Source organism: Mixophyes fleayi, chromosome 3 (assembly GCF_038048845.1).
Source record: "Mixophyes fleayi isolate aMixFle1 chromosome 3, aMixFle1.hap1, whole genome shotgun sequence".
In the NCBI taxonomy this organism is placed as follows: Eukaryota; Metazoa; Chordata; class Amphibia; order Anura; family Limnodynastidae; genus Mixophyes; species Mixophyes fleayi.
Genome location: NC_134404.1, coordinates 35,272,792 through 35,299,571, shown reverse-complemented (window position 1 = coordinate 35,299,571; position 26,780 = coordinate 35,272,792). Strand labels below are relative to the sequence as shown.

At 41.5% G+C, this 26,780-nt stretch overlaps 1 protein-coding gene across 2 annotated transcripts; it reads right to left on the bottom strand.

Annotated features, from left to right (window-relative positions):
* Positions 1-7,411: 7,411 nt before the first annotated feature.
* LOC142143488 (WD repeat and coiled-coil-containing protein-like) lies at positions 7,412-20,207 on the bottom strand. 2 transcript variants are annotated; one of them, XR_012689538.1, is made up of 4 exons: positions 18,363-20,207; positions 15,486-15,600; positions 8,691-9,725; positions 7,412-8,554 (listed from the first exon to the last, which is right to left on the bottom strand). XR_012689538.1 is itself a non-coding variant. In XM_075201362.1 (3 exons), exons 1-3 carry the CDS (start codon positions 20,205-20,207, stop codon positions 9,565-9,567), a joined length of 2,121 nt encoding a protein of 706 aa, XP_075057463.1. In that variant the 3' UTR covers positions 7,412-9,564. The 2 variants fall into 2 exon arrangements, 1 of the variants encoding a protein (XP_075057463.1); XM_075201362.1 differs by having other exon boundaries at positions 7,412-9,725.
* Positions 20,208-26,780: the final 6,573 nt, after the last annotated feature.

Here is a 26,780-nt window from a genome sequence, read left to right as displayed (position 1 = left end):
AGCCCTATTACCGGCAAAACTGGGTGTTTGGGCCAGCGATAGGGCTTTTCCTTATACATCAAGGTGGTCACACAACCAGGTATGCAACGCTTACGGTATTCGGTTCCTCAACAAAGGGTGGATTGACGGATGCGTCGCATATGGGAAAAAACGCAATGTGTTTAAGACCTGTGGTTCACTTTGTGTTGTGAAACCGAATGTCCGTTGTTGCATAGACTGAAGGAACGCTAATTTGAATCTAGGGACAAGAAAGAAAAAAAAATGTTTCTTTTTATTGTCGTTTTGCGTTTTAAAAGGGTATAGCATTGCATAAGGTATGTGTACTTCCTGCATTGAGTATGTGTACTTCCGATATTGTTGCCACGTGTGTAAACAGTCATGATCATAGTCTGTTATATATACATAGTGTAATCACTTGGTTAAATCTCTGAAAAGATAGTGCCATTGTTTGGGAAATGTATTTTCTGTACAGAAAACAAAGGTTATATGTGTGTATGTGAATGTTATTTATACATAAAGGCAAAAGTATACTGGTAACGGGATATACGTTTCTGTTCGCGCGCTCAATATATATAATATATATATAATCACGACGCTTACTGATAAATTTGAGCGGTGCGAATCGACCGCATGGTAAGGCCGTGATTGAGTATTGAGAGGGCAGCGGGGTTGTTCGCACGCTCAATGCTAATCACGACGCTTACTGATAAATAATAAGTCTGCATCCTGTCCGCACAACAGCAGTTCTCAATGGGAAGGCGGACAGAGATGGTATAAATTCTCTTTGAGCGGTACGATTTGACCGCATGGTAAGGCCGTGATTGAGTATTGAGAGGGCAGCGGGGAATTGTTGAAAATTGATAGTGCTTTAGTTCAGGTGTGTCTGACGGGGCATGGTAAAAAAAAGGTGACCTGACAACAAAGGTTCTGTTCTAGGGCGGAGCAGGATATAAAGAAACCTTTGTGTGAGTGGTGTTCTGTTCTAACAAAGAGCAGGTGATAAAGAGACACCACAGAGTATGCATGGCATACTCGAAGCGAAAATAACAGGTTTTCGTGGCATTCCCAAATATTAATCCCAAAGCTTACTGATAGTTATTATCCGTTAGTGGTGCGATCGGACCGCATGGTTGATTTAGTGCAGCCGTGATTGCAACTTGGGAGATGTGGGAGGAAATACGCTGCAACCACCGATATTCTTGATTGATATCGGTTGCTAACAGTGGTTAGTACTCAAACTAGGAAAGGCATTGATATTTTTAAGGGGACGTACCTGTTGAAACCGTCCACGGATAAAAATCTCTAGTAGGTTCTGTTTGAAAGGAGAACAGGTAAAAAGTATTTTTGTGTAGCGTTGAGAAATAGGTTGTTTTTACAATGGATACGAAGCAAACGCTAGAGATAGTTCATGTTGTGCTGCCTAATGAATGGCCGGTTGGTTCGGCGAAGTATGTTATGTATAATAAATACGGTGCGTATGCAACGGCATGCTGCGACAAATGGGTCAAGATGACCCGGGAGTGTGTGAGACCTTTCCCAAACATAGGTAGTTTCGAGGCAGAGGTTTTAAATAATGTTAGAGATAAAGTACGGTTGATTAAATCAACAGAAACAAGAATTGAACATGATGACTGTTTAAAATTGTGGCAACAAGAAGGGTACACGTGGCAAGGGAGCGCGTGCTCAGCGGAAGTAGGTGTGGCGCAAATCGCACGCACAACGGAAGTGAGCGTTGCAAAGCGTGGAGGACTGAGCGCATGCGTGCCCTCGCAGCCAAATGCGATTGAGGTGATAGGTACAGCCAATACCAAAAATGTTAAAAATGTAATGAGTAAGTTGTATGATGTCTTAAGTAATGTTTTAGAGGAAGAAGATGTGCCCACGGTCATTTCAGCCATTGCCCATGCCAGTAACATACACGGACAAGGAAAGGGAATGGTTCCACCAGCAGGGGCAGCGGCTGAAATTGGTGAGAATAATGTAAAGGTTATCGAAGGGGGAAACATTCATTGTACTGCAACAGCGAATCCAGCAACTAGTTCCGAACATAGTGATTTGGTAGGCTTATATCCTGTCCGCACAACAGCAGTTCCCAATGGGAAAGCGGACAGAGATGGTGTAGTTCCCATGAAACAGGTAGCAATGTATTTTCCATGGACTAAGACGGAACTATTTACAATTATGTCTGATTTCCCTGATCCTAGAAAAGATTTGGCCAAGTGTCAGAAATTTATTAGACATTTAGGTAATGCACATGAGCCCACTAATAAAGATTGGCGAGTGTTGTTTAAAGCTTGTCTTCCTCTCGATACTGATATACAAAAGTTCATTAAGGATTGTAGGTTGGAGATGGATAAACCCTTAACTGAGGATGACAATCAGGATAATATTGGACATATGAAAACATAATCACAGAGTTGGCCATATATTTTCCAGTGACACTGGAATGAGGCAAAATATACACCATCAAACAAAAAGGTAATGAGATTACAACTGATTATTTTTCTAGGGCTCTAGCGGCCATGATTAATTACACAGGAATATCAGATATAAGGGTAAATCCACATTATTTCTCTGCCATAAGTTAGAAAGTCCGTTGAAAAGGTATGTAGTGATACCGAGTTCTTAAAGAACAAATGCCGGATGACACTGGATTGCACGGTTGGTTTAAGACCCCCTAGTCAAGAATGGGGAGGGGTCATAGTTAGCAAATAGCTAAGGGGATTAGTGAAATGAATACAGTCATTTTTCCATAGAGTCCAATCCAGCTGTCATTTGTGTTGTAAAATTCCCCTTTCTGCATGTATGTTTGTATTCAAATCTTTGTATTCATATTATTCATTGCTTTCTTATTTCTCATTCTTTACATCTATGCTAGTACCCCTCTATCTTTCTCTCTCTTTCTTTCTCTCTCTCTCTCTCTCTCTTTTTCTCTCTCTCTCTCTCTGCTCTGGTAGAGATAAAAACAGACACAGTCTCATCAATGGGGCTAAGACATATTTTTTTTTTTTTACATAAGACAAATTCAGGGTTACACACACTAGATTGACATGAGTTACAGAAACAGTAAGGGGTTTGGTGTTATGTGTATAGAAGCTGCTAATGTTAAGCAGAAAGTTTTGTGTAAAAAGAAAATGATTCATGTTGTTTATTTAGAATGCATATCTGCTTTTTGCCTCCTGTACAAAGTGTGCCTTTATATCTATGCACAAAGGGTGGAGAGATTGATGGAGGTTAGGCATACAGATATGCATCTCTGTGTAGAACATTGGAGTAGGATTTTTACCACAAGATACGACATAATGTGAAACCCTAGAAAATGTAGAATTTTCTTGTTTTATATTTTTCACTGTTAGACAAACGTGTACTGGGTACTGTTATATTTGAAGAAAGTGTTATAGAAATAGACCACTTTGTCTTTCTCACATAGTCAAGTAGCTGAATGTGAGGTACTGAGAATGACATGTGAGTTGGTAGAGGGAAAATCAATTGATATACATTGGTCTTCAGCATTTTTCTAGTCTAGGGGGCGATGTTGAGGTGACTGAGAAATCTTTTTATAACAATACCAGCACATGATTAGGACACTACATAGAGGACTTTATACAGTGACACAGTTACCAACTGAAGTTACTGCTAGTAAAGTCCACACTTACATACACGACCATACATGGCTGTCACACCAGGGCGAACATAGCTGTCAAATAGACAGCAGGGTTTTCTGTGACAGCTAACAAATCTGTTTTGTTTTGTTTTTCGTTGTATTGTTTTAGTTTTAAAATGTGAACACACACAAACATGCACACATACACATATTGGTTAATATATGAAGATTTGTGTTACCTGAGGAATAAACTGTCTGGAAGGTGAAGAGATGTAGTGAGGAGTCTGGCGGACCCTGGAGAGAAGGACAAGGTAGACCAGTAGCTCCCAGAGTGTATCCACCAGACCCAGAGGAGGCAGCAAATGGTCTGGCTCAGCTGGGTACAGAAGGTATGTGCAAGCTGGTAAGAGTATATTGGGGTGCACCACACATTTCGTCTCAAGCTAGTAGGACGGCAACGTCCTATCTTGATTAAGAGAATGTCAGGAAAATGATACCAATAGAGTCATCCCATATCCGTCCTGCAGATGGGTTTTCCTCCAGGTAAAACAAATCCATGTCATCCAATTACCACCATGCAGGATCCTCAAGTATACACTGGTGTACCAATGAAATATGTCTGGGTAAAGGTGTATTGAAATGTGTCTAATGTATTACTGTGTCATACTCAAAGCTTTTGTTATTCAATGTGTTAGTCCTAGAGTTATAATAGATGATAGGGGTATTCATGTTATTGATAATAGAGGTATAATGTATGAGTAGTGGTAACAAATCACATACTTTCAATTAACCATAAACCAGAGTTGGAACTTGACTGAAGTGACTGAAAGCTTCGGCCACTAGTCCTTCCCCGCTACCAAAAGATCACTCCTGGGCAGCCTCTTAACCTGTCAGTTTTTGAAATGTTCTTGACCCCTCGTGAGATGAGATTGTAACTGGGAGGCTAGGTTAGACCTTGAGAGAAGGTAAATAGTGAGACAGTAACCAAGAACGTCCAAAACACTGTTTCCTGAAAAGTCAAACTAACTGTCAGGATGTTGGATCAGGAGAGTAAGTTGTGTAACAGAAATTTCTTAGGCTCAGGTTATTTGACAGACAGGTACCAGGTGTAGGCTACCAGCATCACGGCTTCAAGGGTAGCAGAGACACACTGGTGCCCATTCCACCCACTGCAGAAGGGCCAACACTCAGAGAAGGGTCCAAGGGCACTCATGAGTCTGTTCTGGAAGGCCTCGAATGCAGTTAGTAGCACCTGAGCCAAAGGCTAAGACTGTTGTCCAGCATGAAGTTGTAGTTTTTCCTGTTTTGTGTTCTCTCATTTCATTCTCTTCTCAGGACGGTCAATTCTTTTGATTATTAGCAGGTGACAGAGGCTGGTTCAGGTAATGCTAATGAGGTATTGTGGATGAAGGAGAAGTTAGTAGCATAATCGGTCCAGCCAATTACTCTATTCAATTCAGGGGTAAAGGAAAATTTGGAAACCCTGGAGCTTGAAAAAAGTGCGAGGGGCTATTGTCTGAGTAGCATTACGTCTGTAAGTACGGTGACCCCATGGTTAGAAAAGAGATACACCCAGCGATGCCAGTCCAGTAATATTCGGACTTGAGCAGGCATCCTTGAGAATGATTATCATTCTTGGGAGGGTAAGGTTTTAGACCGAACAAAGTGCTGGGCGTGCTCTCACGTGCCTCAATGATTATATCAAGTAGGATTAGTTTTCTTTCCACTAAATATTCTTGAGGTACCCGAATTATGAGTGGGAGGTCATTAGGTCCCCTAGGTCCCTTAGTCTGGAGTCTCCCAATAGTTTACAAGCCGATCAGTATTGGGAGACTGGGAAGAACGTACAGACAATAGCCCGCCCACAAGTGTTGATGAAAAGAACTGATGACATTATTAGAAGTGTATATATTAACGCAAGCTGAAGGAGGTTGTATATGACATTATTGATAGACATAGGATGATGCTATTGATGAACATGAAGTGTTTAAATGTATTCTGAGCTTAAAGACATGCGTTGGACAGATGAACCTGTTAAACATGAAGAACTGTAGTAGATTATTCTGTATAGCTGATACATGGTCTATTGTACTTTGTACCCTTGAAGGGCATACAAAAGGTTATCTCCAAGCTCCAGAAGTATACGGTTTATAGTAAAAGAAGAAGTCGTTTAGAGAATTAAGACTCTCTCTTATGATAACTTGTTTAGATCTACAAACAGCGTGGTCATACACCAAGGGGGACTTGTATTACATAACAATGAAACGTGGTACTGAGATCCTGCATATAACATCTTTAAGGTGATAGTTTATTATACTACCAAAGGGTGGACTGTCGAAATCGTATAATTGGATGAACGAAAGTATATTGGTTAATATTGTTTTGCCGTGCAATTGCGATCTGTACGCAATGTAACACAGATCCGTACGCCACGTAACACGTGGCGTGGTGCGATCGCACGGTAAAATACGCACGCACACACTCGCATTACAACATTTAGTTATTTATATAATTCATATTCATATTGGTTCCGTTACACTGTAATTTATGAGCAGATTGTATTTGGTTTATTATTAGTCTATATATATTATGATTATATGTACACTTCAGTGATATTCAAGGTTCAGGTTATAGGAAAGGTATCATGCCTAGTATCATATTCAAACCCTATTCATCAGCAGCTGTCCGGTTCCATCGCCGAAGAGATCGCATATTGCATACTCTAGTTATTGATGTTAGGGAATAAACCTTTGTATAATGCTGGCTATGAAATGCTAATTGTAACTGGAGCATTGGTGGGAAGAAAGGAGTTCATCCCCTGGAGAGACGACCCCCACCTTTGGATTCCTTAGATTGAATCAGCCTATGACCTGTTTAGCCTGGACCCATCTGATGTCTGGACCTATAGAAGCAAGCCACGTCATTTGCATTGTTCTCTGTAACACTAACTGTGTATATATGATCATAGCTGTGCACCCAGTTTTCAGTCTTCACTGACCGCAGTATTCTAACAGACATACTGTCCACAGGGTCCCGTGGGTGCGCAGCGAGCGCATGCGATAGCAGCGGTATGTATTTATCTTTTGGTATTGGCTGTGCTGTACTGTACTGTATCATAATATAATAATGTATTGAATTGTTGACTATTTACATCTGCTAAAATAAATTACTTTGTGCGTTAGAAACACAATACAATCGCCTATGCAATGCTTATTTGAAAATGATAAAATTACTTTAATATTTGTATGGTAAGGTAACAGATTTGCAATTGCCGCAATAAGCAGGGATAAAAAGATCATTGTTATTGCCGCTTGTTGATCATCATCATCTATTTGTATAGCGCCACTAATTCTGCAGCGCTGTAAATACTTGTATTTCCCCCGCACGGTCTAAGATCTTGCGCATCCATAGAGATTAATCATCCCAGTGCTGACAGGTTGAAGTAAAGCTGGGTACACACTACAGAAATTTCAAACAACTTTTTATGCCGAGCGATTTTACATGCGACCGATGGTCCGATCACTCGGTCCATGGACTGCATACACACTAGCCTTGTTTAGGACGATAAAGGGAAGAGTGGACGTCCCTTTAGCGACTTTTTACAGCCATGTTGTCGTGAGCAATGACTGTAATTTTTTACTCACTGTTGTGGATCGGTCGGAAGTTTATACACACTACACAGCGGAAACGAGATTGGAACGAAAATATTAAATGGTACGACCAACCAAATGAGGCGATAATCGTCCATTTGGGCAGACTTTCGACCATCGTGTAACTGTACACACTGACTCGACTTTTGAACGAGCGGTCGTATGTCGGCTGTTTGAGCCGATTATTGGACGAAAACAGTGTAGTGTGTACCCAGCTTAAGTGTTTTTTATTTGTCCCAATGTTTTGGAATGTAGCATTTTTTAATGACCGTATTTTATATCTATTTGTTCTTCTGCAGTGTGGGTGAGGGTGTTCGGGAAATAAACCTTCCAAGTTAAGAAATATATATTCATATTTCATTATCTATAGAATTTATTTTATTTTTAAACAGTTGGGAAACGGAGGTTGGGCTTCCTGGAGCTACAATGACGCTGAGTTCCATTTTTTTGGCCAGGCTGGTAAAATACAGGTCAAGCAGCAACCATATATCACATGCATTACCACCTAGTAGCAAACAAAGATAAATAGATGTACAACTGTAAATCGACCAAGAATTCAGCTTTCAAAAGTGCATTTACCCCACGACTCCTGTGCTGCAACCTGGTAGCTCTAGAATGTTATAATAGTTTCCACCATCCGAGTAATCTGCTATGTCCAAACTATGAGACATCCGTTTTCAAACAGACCAAATCAAAAATATCAATGTGAACTATGATAAATGTTTAATTAGTGCTTAGAATATTTTATTTTCATTTTTGTAATAATATTTTTAACATTTTTATACAGAGCATGATATAAGTAGTTATCATTAAAGTTTGTTGCCTAGAGTGTTAGCTGTCTGTGAGCACCAGCTGTTGCTATGGCTACATTTATTTATTCTTCTGGCCTTCCTGTTGCTAGGGACACTCTGTTGTTAGGGACACTTTGTTGCTAAATTGCACTCTGTTGTTAGGAACACTTTGTTGCTAGAGACACTTTGTTGCTAAGGACCTTTTTTGCTAGTCGCACTCTGTTGTTAGGGGCACTTTGTTGCTAAGTTGCACTCTGTTGTTAGGGACACTTTGTTGTTAGGAATAATTTGTTGCTAAGGACCCTTTGTTGCTAGGGAGACTTTGTTGCTAAGGACACTTTGTTGATAAGTTGCACTCTGTTGTTAGGGACACTTTATTGCCAGAGACACTTTATTGCTAAGTTGCACTCTGTTGTTAGGGACACTTTGTTGCTAGGGATACTTTGTTGCTAGGGACCCTTTGTTGCTAGTTGCACTATGTTGTTAGGGACACTTTATTGCAAGGGACACTTTACTGGTAGGGACACTTTGTTGCTGAGGACCCTGTCTTGCTAGTTGCACTCTGTTACTAGGGACACTTTGTTGCTAAGTTGCACTTTGTTGTTAGGGACCTTTTGTTGCAAGGGACACTTTGTTGCTAAGGACCCTTTGTTGCTATGTTGCACTCTGTTGTTAGGGACACTTTATTGCTAAGTTGCATTCTGTTGTTAGGGACAATTTATTGCCAGGGCCACTTTATTGTTAAGGTGCACTCTGTTGTTAGAGACCCTTTGTTGCTAAGTTAACTCTGTTGTTAGGGACACTTTATTGCCAGGGCCACTTTATTGCTAAGTTGTACTCTGTTGTTAGGGACACTTTGTTGCTAGGGATAATTTGTTGCTAAGGACCCTTTGTTGCTAGTTGCACTCTGTTGTTAGGGATACTTTATTGCAAGGGACACTTTACTGGTAGGGACACTTTGTTGCTGAGGAACCTATCTTCCTAGTTGCACTGTTACTAGGGATACTTTGTTGCTAAGTTTCACTTTGTTGGTAGGGACCCTTTGTTGCTAGGAACACTTTGTTGCTGAGGACCCTTTCTTGCTAGTTGCACTCTGTTGCTAGGGACACTTTGTTGCTAGGGACACTTTGTTACTAGGGGTACTTTGTTACTAGGGGTACTTTGTTGCTAGGGACACCTTGTTGCTAGGGACCTTTTGTTTTTACAGACACTGTTGTTGGACAGTTGCATGTAAGCAGAACTTACATTGGGAAGCCTCTGTAAAGTTCACTCTCATGATGATATCATTACTGACCTGTGTTATGATGTAAGGTTTTGTATTTCATATATACCACTTAAATAAACATAAAATTATACAGCTAGAGAATACGAATCGATACTGAGACTAACATACAGAGTAAGAGAATTTGTACAGTACAGTTGCTCAAAATTAGGGACCTTTTTAGGGACAAATCTTTAAGCCATGGGACTACCACTAGGAATTAGGGAGCGTTGTCACCTATGCTCTTTATTCACGCTGTCACATTTTCTCTGAGCCCTCTGTAGATCCACTAGAATCAGCGCAGAAGACGGAGGATCCGCAGTAATCTTTAGCCTCTCGGATCACAACCTCTTGATTGGCTCTGAAAGTTATTGGGACAAACCCTTCTCCATCATCTGTGAGAATGATCCACTTTGAACCTAATGAAATGTTGCAAAAAATAAATAAATAAATCAAATGTGCTTGAGATACTGTACACTAGATACAATAATTTCACTTCACCCACACATTTTACACTTGTTTAAATATATATGACTTGTATAGGGAGATCTATAAATGTCATCCATTGTCTGCATACAGAAGAGGCAGCCATTGTGAACAGTCTATCTATTCACTAGAAACAAAGGAAACTCGGCGGTAACAGCCTTAACTGATATGTAGTGACTAAATTTCTGTATTAACAGAATTCAATAACTTTTTTATGCACTACATTACATGTAGAAATGTTAACAACAGAGTAAAATGAATAAATAACTATATTATAAATCACTATATTAAGGGAATTAAAGAATTTCTTTATACACTACATTATATGTAAAAGTACTTCCATCAAAGTTACATTGCTGGGCATGGTCAACTTTAATTTTGATAGATGCTGTCCATGTGAAAACACCAGTTCTGGTAGCCACAGGCCAACCTTTTTTAGGTTTTGTCCTTGACTCTTGTTTATTGTCATGGCGAATGCGATAATTACGGGGAATTGCTGTAGTTTGTGACAGCAGTCAGAAAAATGGCCGTTAATCTCCTCTACCAAAAAGTGTAGGGCACCACAGTGCACACGTAGCACATCCATAGGACCCAAAGAGTAGTACTGTGGCAAATACGTCATGTCCAATGCAAGTGTCGTATCAGTTGTTTTTGTTATACATTGATTGTGACGATAATATTCTTGACTGTAAGATCTTTGAACTGCGCGCTCTGGGCGACCTGTAAGGGTTCCACCACATCGATGCCCTCGTGGGCGGCCTCTTGTCATGTTTGTTGTAAACAAAGTGAGGATAAGTGAATAATGAAATAACACATCGGTCCGTGATTGAGGTCTCCGCAAGATGCGCTGGTATATGTGGCTGCAAATAACTGTCACAGTTTGCAGACCACCCAGCAAGTCCCATGTTCCAGGTCACCCAGCAGGTGCACAGGGAAAGTTCACTAACTGCAGGGCCTGATCAGCCAACAGGCTGACCAGGCTGCAGCCTGGGGCGCTGGGTAGGGGGGGGGGGGGGCGCATCGCTGGTTAAGTTGTAAAAAAATTATTTCCTTTTTTTTTTTTTTTGCAGATTCAACCAGCTCGTCCGCCCGCCCGCCCGGAATTTTTACCTTCTGGGGTTTGCTCCTGCGTATGGAGTCCATCTATGACTCCATACACAGTCAGTGACAGCTCCAACAGCAGAGACGGCAGGCGCAGCTAACAGCATCAGAAGCTGTCAGTGCAGGCGCGGTGCGCTGTTCAGTGTGGTCACGTGAGATGTTAACATCTCACGAGACCACACTAAGCAGACAGAGCGCGCCTGCACTGAAGAAACAGTCACTGCTGGACGCCGGAGCACACAGAAGATTTCTCGGTAGGTAAGTTAAAAAATAGACTGCACTGTGGGCTGCCCATGGAGTGATAATAACCCAGGGGGAGGAGAACCTCAGGCACCAGAAATTCATGGGGGGGGGGGGAACCTCAGGCAACAAAAATTCATGGGGGGGGGGGAACCTCAGGCACCAAAAATTCATGGAGGGTAACCCTCAGGCACCAAAAATTCATGTAGGGGGGGACCCTCAGGCATCAAAAATTCATGGAGGAGGGAACTTCAGGCTCCAAAAATTCATGGGGGGGGAACCTCAGGCACCAAAAATTCATGGGAGGGGACCCTCAGGCACCAAAAATTCATGGGGGGTAACCCTCAGGCACCAAAAATTCATGGAGGGGGGGACCCTCAGGCATCAAAAATTCATGGAGGGGGGAACTTCAGGCTCCAAAAATTCATGGGGGGGAGCCTCAGGCACCAACAATTCATGGGGGGGACCCTCAGGCACCAAAAATTCATGGGGGGACGACCCTCAGGCACCAAAAATTCATGGGGGGGACCCTCAGGCACCAAAAATTCATGGAGGGGGGACCCTCAGGCATCAAAAATTCATGGAGGGGGGAACTTCAGGCTCCAAAAATTCATGGGGGGGACCCTCAGGCACCAACAATTCATGGGGGGACCCTCAGACACCAAAAATTCATGGGGGGGACCCTCAGACACAAAATAATTCATGGGGGGGACCCTCAGGCACCAAAAATTCATGGGGGGGGACCCACAGGCACCAAAAATTCATGGGGGGGACCCTCAGACACCAAAAATTCAGGGGGGGCCCTTGGGCACCAAAAATTACTGGGGCGGCCCTTAGGCACAAATAATTACTGGGGGAGGGCTCAGGCACAGATCATGACTGGTGGGGGTGAGTGGCACATATCATGACTTGGGGGTGGGGGGGGGATAAGGTGCAGGGGGATAAATATTTTTCTCTATATGGGGGCCAGAGGTGAGATCATGACTCGGGGTGGGGGGGTAAATAAGCTGCAGGGGGCATAAAAATTATAAATTGGCTAAGGGCTGGGGGGCTAATTAACTGACTGTCAGGGGTTGGTAGATGTTAGTATATTATTATAAATAATTTTCATATCTTTTATTATCTATATATGCCTGTAGCAAGGGGTTGTTTTATTTGGTCATAATGGAGTGTTGTGTTTGAATCATTCAGGGTTTGTTAACATTTTGCATTTTTGCACATTTTCAATACAGGACCCCAATGTTCCAGAAGCCAACTGACAACAACGCTTCACGAACAAGCAAGAGAGAACATCAGGTAGTCTACACTGCAAGATCCAGTAAGAGAGAACATCACCTAGTCTACGCTGCAAGATCAGGTAAGAGAGAACAGTGCAATCTGTCTTAACTTTGAATGTGTATTTTTTTACTTTAGTGACATTTTAATGTGTTTTCAAACTAATGTGGGCCTGCTTCATGAATGTAAGTAATTAAAAAAGATAAGTAAGTTTTCACCTGGACAAAACCATGTTACAATGCAAGGGATGCATATTAGTTTGTTATTTTGCACACAAGTTAAATACTGGCTGTTTTTTCATGTAGCACACGAATACTTGTTAGCTTTATGTTTACACTGCAATTTAAAGTTGATCTAGAACATGCCCTACCCTAACTATAAACCTTTCCCCACATTTTAATTTACATCCCCCTCCAATGCAACATGGTTTTGCCCACGTGCAAAGTTACAATTTTGGGGGTATTTCCTTTCCTTAATGAATCAGGACTATGTGTTTTTATGTATTAATATTTTACAATTTTGTGCATATATATACATATACACACACACATGTATATATACACACACACAGTGGTGAAGTGGGCTGGTAGACTGTGTAATTCCATATCTCCACTTCTACTGCCTTAATTGTAAAACTGTTCGGCGCGGGAAGGGGGGGGGGCGGCAAGGGGTGTGTTAGCCTGGGGCGGCTGGAACCCTTAATTAGGCCCTGACTAACTGTCACAGTTTCCAGAGCATCCAACAGGTGCACAGGTGTATTGTGAACTGTCACATTCTCCAGAGGACAATGGTAATGCATTGTTGTAAATGGCGGGCAGACATTTTGTGAAATTACTCCAAAACTATGAAGCCAATTACAACGCCAATGTTTTTCTGCAAATCTACAGACCAAGACCTTTAATTTGGTATATAATGTGCTGAGATAACGGCATCATAGAATCCGTCACTCATTAAAGTCATACTTATGTTATTAATATAAAGATTAGAGACATCACATAAGCTTGTGTCCTGAGATGGTATAAAGGAAAACCTTTTTTACATTCAGCTGGCCCTGTATTGTTTATTTACAATTTGTTGCTCTCTTATGATTTGTGTGTATTTTTGTAAAAAAAAAATTTTGGGCCTGTGATTTTGTTTTTGTTGAAATGTTGTTGAATCTTCTGTTTTTGCCTTGATTAACACTATCTAGAACTGTCTTTACACCATTGGGGGTTGAGAAGTTAGTTTATCAAGGACTGACCTCAGGATTTGTAGGACTTCATGTGATTTTGCTGAAGACACTTTGATAAAATGAGGGAAGCAGTGTTCGGCGTGTTAAACAGAGAATACAATTGATAGAGGAAAATTGACTTTTCCGTCATTCATAAATAGGCCCTTAAGGCCTTTAACGAACTCTGACCTTAAAATGTTCTTTCTTTATCTGTGCAGTAATTATTAGACTGTTGTTCACTTGTATGTTCTGTCTATGGATAAAGGTGTGAGCTTTTTACACAAAGTTGGGAGCCACAAATGATTCCTGGATATCCATTCTGCTCCCCCTTTATCATCTTATCCTTCTCCCCTATAAAACCAAATGTCTGATAATAAAGTAAAGTTCCTCTATTGATATGATGGGTGAGAGGCCGTTAATTGATTTTGCACACACCTATAGGAGAAGGTCTTATCTGAAATAAGACAAGAACGATGTTGGAGCTTCAAATAGGCTGTTTAACTCCTGCTTGGAGTTTGGTTAGCTGGGGGCCTTTTCTCTCTCTTCTCCGAGGTTGCAGAGATCAGGCTTTAGCCTGTGCCATTTGCACATTTCATTCGCGCAGCGCATTTTTGGGTGCAATACTACCAATGTACTAAAAACATTTATAGGCATGATTCTGACACACCTAATCAATCAAGGATACGGTCCTAAAGTGATAATACTCCAGATGTTTATACTGATGATTTTACTTTTTCCACCATAATTCATAACCCAGCAAAACTAAGGACAGGGCAATTTTATGGGGCACTTCACCAAAGCGTAATCTGGGTGTAGACAAGTGTACGCACTAGGTCAACAAAGAGCAGCATTTGCCCATAATTGGGCATAATGTGGCTTGGAATTGGCTGCTTGGCTCATGGCTACTAATAATGCCAACTGCAATTCCTCCTAGGGAAAAAAATATACATATAAATATAACACAGTGAAACCAATAAAACTTGACTGTAATCCATAGACTCTGACTAGTGATGACCTTACCTGAGTTACAGACTAGCTCAGTGTTGGCTAACCTGTGACACTCCAGGTGTTGTGAAACTACAAGTCCCAGCATACCCTTCCAGCAATAAGCTGCTTTTTATTGGCAAAGCATGCTGTGACTTGTAGTTTCACAACACCTGGAGTGTCACAGGTTAGCCAACACTGGACTAGCTGAAACATAAGCTGGTTAACTAAGAATGGTCACCACTTTAAAGAGCTGCAGACAACAAAAAAAACAACAACCCTTGGCATAGTAAGACTGAAAACAAATGTAAATATATGGAAACTTTTGCAGAAATATTCATAATATTTACAAAATGCCTCTTTGTGGCTCAGTGGTTAGCACTTCTGCCGCACAGCACTGGGGTCATGAGTTCAATTCCCAACCATGGCCTTATCTGTGAGGAGTCTGTATGTTCTCCCCATGTTTGCGTGGGTTTCCTCCGGGTGCTCCGGATTCCTCCCACACTCCAAAAACATACTGGTAGGTTAATTGGCTGCTATCAAAATTGACCCCAGTGTGTGTCTGTCTGTGTGTGTGTGTGTGTGTTAGGACATTTAAACTATAAGCCCCAATGGGGCAGGGACTGATGTGAATGAGTTCTCTGTACAGCGCTGTGGAATTAGTGGCGCTATATAAATAAATGGTGATGATTGTATATTTGATCATTTTCTTCTGATAAATGGTTCTGGAAAATATTTAGATGAGTGATTGATAAAATTTAAATAAGTTAGAAAGGATTTAAAATAGAAAATATCAGACAGGAATAAGGAAGAAAAAAGAAAAGGAAGAAAAACTAAAAAATAAGTGCAGCCCAGCCAAATATAGAGCAAAATGAAATGTTACCGAATTTCATTTCAATGTTGTTACAGTGGAAGATCTCCTGCAATGTCCTTAAGTGAAGGTTTCCATGACAGAGGAGGATGGTTCTCACATCGTTTACTCCGCACTCTGGCGATTTCTTGGAATAAACAGAGGAATACAATTAATTTGTGTAACAACTGCTCTGCAATATATTAAACCTGGGGTGGCTTATGAAGATCTAGTTGGATATATCAAAAGATTCACAAGTATTTACAGCGGTACATATTGAGGGCTGGGGTCACAAATATATCCAAATATCTGTTTTCGTTCTTAGATTGGGGACACACTACAGTGTTTTCAGCCGATTATCGGGCCAATCAGACGATAAACGAGTGTTCGCATAAGTGTGTACACTGAAACGATGAAGGATTGTCGTTCCAAAACTCATTGCCTCGTTGAACGAGATCTTTAAACCAGACTAAAAAGCTCGTTCAGCAAAGGAACGTCATCCTTCCGATCATGTAGTGTGTCTGCACTCACGAGCAGGATCTCCTTAGAGTTTACAGAGTCATGATCTTTTCATCAGATGGTTATGACAGATGAAGAGCACAGATCTGAGGGTAAATCTTTTAAAACATGTATAGTGTGTACACATGAATGGCATGCTAATCGGGACTTTTGTTTTTCAGTTGTTGGTAAAATCGTTACTAATATGACATAGTGAGAAATTTTCTGTAGTGTGTATCCAACATTAGCTTGGTGCACCATTCACCGGATGCTCCTGGTCCCTAACCTCCAAAGATCCCAGCCTGGCGGTAATTGTATCAAGCTGAGAGTTTTCCAGGGGGTTTGAAAAACCAATCAGATTCTAGCTATCATTTATTTAGTACAGTCTACAAAATGACAGCTAGAATCTGATTGGTTGCTATAGGCAACATCTCCACTTTTCAAACCCGCCGGAAAACTCTCAGCTTGATACATTTACCCCCTGCTATGTTATATACTTCTACTTTGCTGATTCAAACAGGCAGAACTGTAGATGTTGCCCCTCCTCATTCTACTGTCCAGTGCATGTGAATAACTCCAGCGCAAGGGGAGGAGCATTGACAACATCTCTGCCTATGAGATCAGGAAAACTGCACATTACAGGTATATAAGACAGCTTAACATAGTGAACTCCACTTAATAATAGTTATTTTTAGTAAGCAGAGGTTGGGATTTGCGAGAGGCATGGCCAGTCTCATTCTCCCTCCCTGAGACTTCACAGTGTGATTGGCTCCTGGGCACGCTCAGCTTCAGTTGACTAGGGAATGAGGGGTATTTGCTAGTAAGCGGATGGCCCTAGAAAAACAAACTGTTCTTGGGTAGAGTTCTTTTTTAAATTGAATGTCAGAACACTGAAAGATAAGACACAATCTGGGGTGTTATGCATTGTCCTGGCTAAATATATCCCCTGTATGTGATAAATGTGATAACAGAGATCTTGGCAGTAAACAGTCTACTTAGGGTACTTAATGGGGTTCCTGGTTTAGAGAAACACAGTTCAGTGGCTGAACAACCATGGAAGTAGTGGGTAAGGCCGAATCTGGGACCAAAGGTGATACCACCCCCCACCTCTTCTAGGTCCAACATTCCATGAGGCCACCTCTCTTCTGTGAAAAGCCCGGGAGGTTACAATGGCATAGCCAGGCCCTTACTCAAGTTTTTATATTGTGTCCAGCAGTGCACTGTTCCATCTCTGACTGTAATAGTCAAATTAAGAAGAGCATAAACATTTCAGAACAGCCCTAGCCAATTACAATGGTTGGCGCAATTGGTAAATACCTAAACCTTTAGAGACAGGAGGTATATATATATATATCATAGAGTGCTTCTAATGTGTAATTGCAAAATGTTTAACAAGATTCCATCAATGCCATTATAATTAGGTATGTATGATTCTTACATTTCCAATTACTGGGAGCTGCCTTGCTTTTTCCTGTCTGAAAGTGGCAACTCTTCCTGAAATCCAAAGAAGCTGCATTTAGAACTGTCTGAAATACTTTGCACAAATGCAGTATGTTACTAACGCTACAAGCTTCGGTGGGACTACCTATTACAGTGTAACCAGCTGTGTGTGGCGCTGTTGGTGTCAGTGATACTCTTTCAGCCCATTGAACCTGCAGTGAGCTTAGGCACGCTCAGTTCTGCTCTCTTGCCAGTTGCTGTAATAGTTTAATATTAATTATATCTTTCAGGTATAAAATTTGTTTAATGATCTTTATTTGCAATTTTGATTGTTTAATGAGATCAACAAATAGCTGGTTACCTAAATATAAACTATTACACCAACTGTATTCTGCCTACTATAAGGACTAAAAAATACTAATGGGTGTATTTACTAAACTGCGGGTTTGAAAAGTGGAGATGTTGCCTATAGCAACCAATCAGATTCTAGTTATCATTTATTTAGTATATTCTACAAAATAACAGCTAGAATCTAATTGGTTGCTAAAGGCAACATCTCCACTTTTTCAAACCCACAGTTTAGTAAATATACCCCTAAGGAGTAATTTTTGGGATTATAAGTAAAGTATATCCCCAATGACTACAAAGTTATCAGCTTCATATGTTTTTGCAAATTTAATTTGTTGCATCGTTTTTTTTAAAAAAACACACATTTAACACACTGTTCAATACTATATTGATACCAAAATGTATGTACATACTACTATTAAACATAAACATCCAGCTATACAGCCTTATTAATTTGTTAAACCTGATTTTTTTAATTGTGTTTTGGTTACTAGCCCTTTCGAAAATAAATAATAAAGCACTGTAGAGCTAACAAACCAATAATGTAAAATACATGTATATCGCTTTCCTCTTTCTAGTATATCAATAATATGATAAGTAACTAAGAAATATATTAAGACATACCTGATGAGTAACAGATATGTAAGGTGGGTCCTCAGTTGATGGGTACGGTAAAGTTCTCAAGTCGCTCTTTAAAGAGTCATTTATTCCAGAACAGTAAAAATGGGAATTTGCTACATGAGATTCGTGATGCTCAAGGTTAGTGGTCCCATGAGCACTATGTTTTTTAAGCGTAGGAAAATTGTTCTCCCTTGTTTCTTGGTAGTCATTGTTGCATGACCTCTGAGAAAATGACCTTTGCAGTCTCTGGTTAGACATATCTGGATGGGCCATTAATGTCTTTCGCATTGTTTGCTCTGACTTCAGTTTCTCTAGAGGAATGGGACATTCCGTCGCCAACGTATTTTCATCACTGTCGTCCAGACTCGAGGTTGGACTGTGCCGACAGCTTGTGCCCTGGATAATGTCTGCAAATTTACTTCTGACATATGGAGATTTATTCCCAATATGGTTTGGCATCCAGAACTCCTTGCTTACATTGTGGTCATCATAAAATTGTTTGTAACCAGCAGTGGGTAAACTGCAATGACCGGATATCAAATTTAACCTTGATGGTACATATTCAATGGGCATTATTTTCCTAGTCACTAACTGCACCATATATTTTTCAGAGGCTGATAAGGGAAGAAACACCATATCAGTGGATTTTTGTCTACCAACCGAGATGAGTAACAACGTATCACTAAGAAAAGTTATTCCTTTGGCTCTTTCATTTTCTTCAAGCTTTATTTGTTGAATGTTGGGCATACATGATGGAGATATGGGATAGATTAAAACCAGGTTGCCAGTGTTAGATGCTACTGCAACTCTTTCACAACATGAATCAAGAACTAGTATATCTGGGGTGGAGATACCTGGGATGGATACTGTCCTTGTGGTTGTAGCATTCTTTTCAAATGAAACAATTACAAGGTTTGACAATTCTGGCTTGCTTTCCACTATGATGTTCTTTTGTTTGAAGTAAGTAAGTGGGCTTGGGTCAGACTTGCGATGCCTTGCAAGGATCTGAGAAACACCTGCTGGAACTAACGATGAGACCTTCAACATGTCTACTGGCTCGGATTTCCCTGACTCCATGGACATCCTTCTGCTGTTCTTGGACAATTCCTCATCAAATATCGACAGTGAAGATTGTAAAGCAGAACCATCTGAATCCTTGTTTTTGATGAATGGACGTTTTGTGGTGATCTCCAAGGTCACAACAACTTGGTAATCCATGATGGGTTGAATTGCGACAATTGTAGCATCAATATTAAATATAGGGCAAAAAGAACAAGGACTTAAGGTCTTTTGGTCATCATTCCATAGGTAAGTATGAAGGGAATCGTCCATTGCAACCACCACGCGGCTGCCATCTTTCGCCCAGCAGGCGCAGTGAATCACACTACCGCCTGTGATGTCTGCCTTAACGTTGTTATTGTTGTAACATACCGAGTACAAGACCGAGATATCCCGTTTTGTTAAAACTACTAAGATGTTTTTGTTTGGATGCCAAATGCAACCCTGTGGGATAATGGGGAGGGGTTCTACATACTCACAAGTCTGGGAGACCACCAGTTTGTTTTTTTCCAATGGGTTATAATAAAGCTGCCAAGTAGTGACGCGTTTCTTGTGTTGAACAGCTAGCAGAGCAAGAACGTCTGTTGCTGGCCCCCAGCACAGGCCATGGACATGCTCAAACTGACCAATCACCACAGAGCTGCCAAATTCTGGCTCGTCCTTTTGAAGTTGCAAGGCTGTGAGAATGACCTGTCTACCGTCCGTCCAGGCTAAACCGTGAACAGGGTGAATTGCTTGGTGCAAGGCATTCAGACCGCTTCTCAGGAGCTTCACTCTTCCCAAGTCCATTTCTTTACTTTGTATCTCACATCTTTTTTTGGGAAATCAAGTAGAATATATAAATATATATATATATTCACAGCAGTCCCGGAATTGAAGCTACTCTCAGTTCATTGAGCAGGTTCTCGTATAAGGAGCTGCTACAAATACTGTAGAGTAAATCTCTTTAACAACATGATTTGCAGTGTTTACTTTGATCCTAGGCGGAGTTAAACCACCAAGGGATCACGGAAGGTTTAGCTAATTACATTTCATTTACATTAGTTAAAAAAGCTGTCTAGTGGTTTTAAGTAGTGACATTGTGCCTGCTAAATATAACTTTTTAATACATTAACCCCTTGTTGGCAAAAGATTTTGTATTTAAGGGATTATGACATAACATTACCCTCTGCCTCTAGAAGCAAAACTAGAGAGGTAAAGTGAGTTAGCTTGTAATTCTTGTTAATACTTCATTGAATTAACGCAGGATGCTAAGCATTAATCCATAGCTTCCAGATAAAGCTTTATTTCGGTACCTGTTCTACAGTGGTCAATCAGTATTCGTTAAATGAAAAGAAAGTTTAATATAAACTTATTTAGGAAAATATACCAGAGGACATATGTGCATAAGAAGTGCTATGACCATTAGAAAACCTATCAGATTCTGTCATTTATCTAGTATAATTTAGAAACCGTCTGATTGGTTGCCCTGGGCTACAGTACCTTTTCAGTACAGTTACTCATCACATGCCTATATTTCCTAATAAGTTTATTTTTAAGTATATGTTTATATAAGTTTTTCCAACACACTGACTACTGATCAGCTCAGAATCCAGATTTCCCAGGTGTTTTGGCCTATACGGTTGTACAAGTGCTGGTGAAGATTACTACCACATGAATGGTGAAGATCTCAATGGTGTGTCCCGGTGATTCCAACTAAGCTGGCATGGCAGGTGGGTGAGGGGATTGCCATGTCAGTGTGAGGATGCACAAGCTTCTGTTTGAGAGGGCAAGGGAAGATTTTCGGGTCTTCGTGTGAAAAGAGAAGAAGAAAGCTGCTATGGCAGTTGGCCATACCAAAAAATAAATAAATGCAACTATTGAAGTTGTTGTGCATTGTAGGCAATACACAGGCGGCAGTGGGAAACAGTCCCTGATACCTAGTCCACATCTCCAAGAGATAACTCAAGTGATAGGCAACTTCTCAGGTATACTCAGATGAAGAGTGGAACATAAAGACTTTTTGTCCCTAACAGTGAAGGAGGATCTGGAGGCATTGTGGGCCATATTGAGATGCACATAAGAAGGAGCTGGCGGTGCCTAATGCCAATATCTCCCAAATAGTAGACTGGGTGGTTGAAGTGATCAATACTTCCTTACTGCTCACCACTTTGCCCTCTACATCAATGGCAAAATCGACACTATCTTCCATGAAATCTGTCTCCCCAGCTTCTTCATCCCCTTCACAGAACTATTCATTCCTAGTTCACCTCCTACCTCTCTGTGTCTCCGGGGGACATGGCCCAAAGGTGACCTGAAAATGCACGGGTGGTGGTGTCTCACTATCACGTGCACGGAGTAAGGCACAGAGCACAATGCACCTGAGCGAACCCTGCACCACTTTTCACTTCTTGGTCCCGTCCTTTTGGCTGGGCCAGGATCATTTTTACACCCTCCGGCCATGCGGCTGGGGCTTATGGACACTTTTTTATTTTTTGAACCTATAGCACTTATGCACTTTTGCACTTTTTTGCACGGATCTCACTTAGTTTGATTTTCGTTTGCACGTTTTGAGTTAGGGGTACCCTCTCCCTATGTTATTTGAGACTCTCTTCTTTTGGGGAGAGTTGAAGAGTTAGTCCCCCGGGGAAAGTTTTGGCCAACCTCAGGGTAAAGGGGACTGCCCGAGCCTTGCGGTGGAAGCAGTCCTGAAGACCCTTGCCCCCTATGGGGCTTTTTTGCTCTGGGGGTCGGAGACGTAAAGGGGAACCCTCTAGCTTCGGCGAAGGAGTGTCCGAAGATCTTTATCTCCCTAAGGGGCCTTTTGGCTCCAAAGAATAGGGAGTAACAGGGCCCTTTCCTTTTTTTGGAAGGGTCTAAATGCCCAAGCCCCCAGCACTGTTTCACGGCACTGGGTGATTGGAGCACCACACCTCGAGCTTAAAAAAAATAAAAAAATGCTCCCCTCAACCTCCCCTCTCTGTTAGGTTCCTCTCTCAGATTTCAATTTAAGCAGCTCACATTCACCTACAAAAGCCATCTTTAATGCCTCTCCTTCATACATCTGTGACCTTGTCACGAGAGACAGTCCTGCCCATCCTCTTCATTCTTCCTCAGACCTTTTGCCTCTTCTCCCTCCTGATTACCACCACTCACTCCCACCTCAAAGACTTCTCCCATGTTGCTTCCCACTTCTGGAACTCCCTTCCCTGTCTTACCAGGCTATGCCCCAACCTCAAATCTTTTCTGCGTTCTCTCAAAACCCACATTGTCGTCCTGACCTATCACACCCCAACCTGAAAAGATTCCCTCTGCATCCCCTTCCTTCCACTTCCTACTAGATCCCATTGACTCGGCTTCCCTCTCCTTCTAGATTGTTAGCTCTGCTGAGCAGAGTCCTCTCTTCCTCGTGTCTCATGTCCCACCTCCTTTGTCTACCTCATTTGTACTGGTCCGGGTCATGTTCTATTTTATGCCTAAGTTGTACTTCTAAGCTTTTAGTGTAATCTTTTATACCTGTTATGTTTTATGCTCATGTTTTATTTCATATCTTTATAATGCTGTCTCTCCAGCTCTGCAGAATTTATGGCCCTATACAAATAAGCAATAATGATGACGGTCTTATTCCTGCCTTGTACTTAGCACAGATACTGTTTGCAGTCTCTTTAAACCTCCTCTTCTTATTTTGTAGTTTTCTGTATTGTTTTCCCCTCTGTAATGTGTCACCGGTGCTGCTGTCTGCTCCTCTCACACTCTCCTCTCACGTTCACACCCAGATAATCCCTTGTCATGTCTCTGCCTCTACTGTCCGTTCTTCCTCTCTTGCTCTCTCCCTCCTTTAGTATTTTCAAGGATCCATTCCTGAAGCCCTGAATGGGAAGTGTCGTATCACATGGATCTACAGCTCTTCTACTGGAGCAGGAAGAGGATTGGAAAGCACACCATTGTAGAAAGACAAAGTGCCGACTCCATGAGGGTGGGCCCACAATTCACGGGGCTGACGTGGGCCTATCTGACTACTGCACATCCTGCAGCCATTATAGATCATAGTTGCCAACTCCCGGAAACAACTTGTTTCCGGGAGAGGGGGCGAGACTGGAGGGCGGGAGGGGGCGGGACGAGGCCAATCGCTTCATTTTGGCCCCGTCCCCCGCGAAACCATAATTTGCGTCACGGGGGGCGGGGCCAAAATGACGCGATTGGCCTCGTCCCGCCCCCTCCCGCCCTCCAAAATGGCGTGATTCACTGAGAATCGCGTCAAATGACGCGATTCTCTGTGAAATCCGGGATGCGGGAGAAATGCCATCTCCCCCGGGAGCCCGGGAGACTGACACGAATTTCGGGAGTCTCCCGGACTTTCCGGGAGAGTTGGCAAGTATGCTATAGATACACCACTGCACAAGCTCTACCAGAGGATTTGGCCACCTCTAGAAGTTCTGGGGGTATATGGGGCATCCCACCTCTGGGGTTATCCCTGCCAAATGAAATGGCAAATCAGCTATCCGAAGATGCCCGATGATTAACCTTCTTTGTTACCCACACTTTATCTTCCTCCAGTCACAATAATGGACTGACCAGCAACAATGGAGAATGATGTAGAGTTAATAAACTGTCATTAAGTACCTTTATATCAGACTTATGTTTGTGGGCAGCACAGTGGGTCAGTGGTTAGCACTTCTGCCTCACAGCGCTGGGGTCATGAGTTCGATTCCTGACCATGACCTTATCTGTGAGGAGTTTGTATGTTCTCCCCGTGTTTGTGTAGGTTTCCTCCAGGTGCTCCGGTTTCCTCCCACACTCCAAAAATATACTAGTAGGTTAATTGGCTGCTATCAAAATTGGCCTTAGTCTCTCTCTCTCCCTTTGTGTGTGTGTATGTTAAGGAATTTAGACTGTAAGCTCCAATGGGGCAGGGACTGATGTGAATGAGTTCACTGTACAGCGCTGCAGAATTAGTGGCGCTATATAAATAACTGATGATGACTTAGTGAGACCTGTGTAGTGCTTTAACCCTTAGAGCTAGCAAACATGAGACAGAGTATTGTGCAAACCTATCAACCAACATCCTTATACAAATTTTTAGAGTTGCACTATTATAGTGAATGATATTTCAGGGCATACTCTGAAATACCCAGACTTTGGTAGAAACTTATCAAACTGAAGTGTGTTGTGTCTGGAGCGGAGAAGACGGTTTCATACAGGTAGCCTGCTCTATATTACCAATGGTGAGAGGACTGAAATACTATTATATTACTGCTCCATCTAAGACTATCGTCCCAGGATCTGGGAAATGGGAAAACAGTTAAGGATTTGAGAAAACAGATGTAAGCTGTGATTCTAAGCCTCATTACACACTCTGATGTAAGCGGAGTAACTGTTATATGCAGGAGAACGACCTCTTATTCTGGTGGAGAGTTAGGAGTGATTGTTATATATAAGAAAATCCCCATGTTTCTGGACATTTGAACGCAACTACTCTGGTTGAAGATGGCGCCCCAGGATTTGGGTAATTGGCAAAGTAATTTGCATGAAGAAAGAACTTATATATGTCATATAGTGATTATCTTTTCTTCTATATCCTACAAGCTATGAAGCTATCTCTAATTAACAAGATGCTTGTTTACTGAACCTTAGAAGTTATATAATACAGAAGTTATAAAGAATCTACCATATATGACTTTGCAGTAGGATGTCAGTTTTATGAATTTGTTTTTTTTTTTGTTTTGTTTTTTTAATTATGGTATATTTTCTATTTTTTATGAATAAATTATATTTATTTAGAAATTCTTATTTTCGGCTGCTTGCTTCTGCCATTTGTGCTTGGTTTAATTTGTATGGGCTTTAAAAGTGTTGTTTATAGTTGTTGCTTTTTTAGTTTTTCAGTACTGGAGAGACAGACTCTTTATTTAAAGCAGCATTAGACTATTTACTTTTATTTTACTATGGTTACTATAGAGAGTTAATTAATAAAAAAAATTATTATTATATTTTTTTTTTTATTTTTTTTTTAAAGATTGATTCAATATTTTTTTCTCCTCCTGCGCCTGGATTTTTGTTGTTTCTATGTTTGGTAGACAATTCTGTTCTGGTTAACTCATGAACTGAATTGAACATTGAAATACAAATAGGCACCGTCCATCTATATCATAGAAACTTTTTTGTTATATCTACTCCCAGTGGTCCTGTTAAAGCCACCTGGACTATGTCGCTGGACTGTGACATCAAGACCAGTGCCAGACTCCCAGCGTATAACTGACGTGGAGAAGCCGCAGCAGCGGCTTCATAGGTAACAAGCTGTCGGCTGCTGCAACTCCATGGGATAAATGTATCAAGCTGAGAGTTTTCTGGCGGGTTTGAAAAGTAGAGATGTTGCCTATAGCAACCAATCAGATTCTAGTTGTCATTTTGTAGAATGAAAAATATAAATGATGACTAGAATCTGATTGGTTTTTCAAACCCGCCGGAAAACTCTCAGCTTGATACATTTACCCCCATGTCTTTTCCTAGGTTGCCTAATGGTAGCGTCGGCTCTGTTTAGAGGTGTTGTTGCACGGGAACCGCCAAGGCTACAGCTTAGTTCCTTATAAACTAAAGATCCCATACTTGCCACCTCTCCTGGAATGTCCAGGAGCCTCCTGAAATTCAGGTAGGTTTCCCGGACTCCGGGGAGAACATGCAAATATCCCACATACTGCAACTTACTCATCAAAATGACGCGATTCGCTGTGAATCGCGTCATTTTGGACCCCCCCACACGCAACAAAACGTTATTTGTTGCGGGGGCCAAAATGACACGCTTGACCACGCCCTGCCCCTCCCGCCCTCCAACCACGCCCCCTACCCAGGATCTCCCGGAATTAACTTTTCAAATGTTGTCAAGTATGGTCCTAACCCTAAAGGACTTGCAGCCCTCTGTGTAGTTAGGTACACTCTCCCCACATAGTCCTTTGGATACCCACCGGTCACAGCCATGATTTATCCATTGAGCAGTCCCATTCACTGCATAACCTGTTCTAGCTGGTTGACAGCTCTCTCTCCTGTGGCTATCTATACTGCAGGTTTCTTTGTACCAGAAATAGAAGGGGTCAGGCAAGATTGGGGGCTCACTAACGGGGTAAACGGGTGGAGGTGTAGTTACACAGCAATGGTGTACAAGAAACATAATGGTACGGACACATTATTGCGCACACACAAAAGTCGCAATTTTACATGTTACTGTAAATCCCGCTCTCTGTGTGCATCCGGCAATTGCCTAAAATAAGGAAAACTTTAAATTTGTACAATCTGATATGTATATATGAGTAAGCTTTATTTATTTAGTGCTGCTGTTTATGTGCTTCTTTCAAACACGGCAGCGAGTGGGGTTTCAGGGAAATTGTTCTC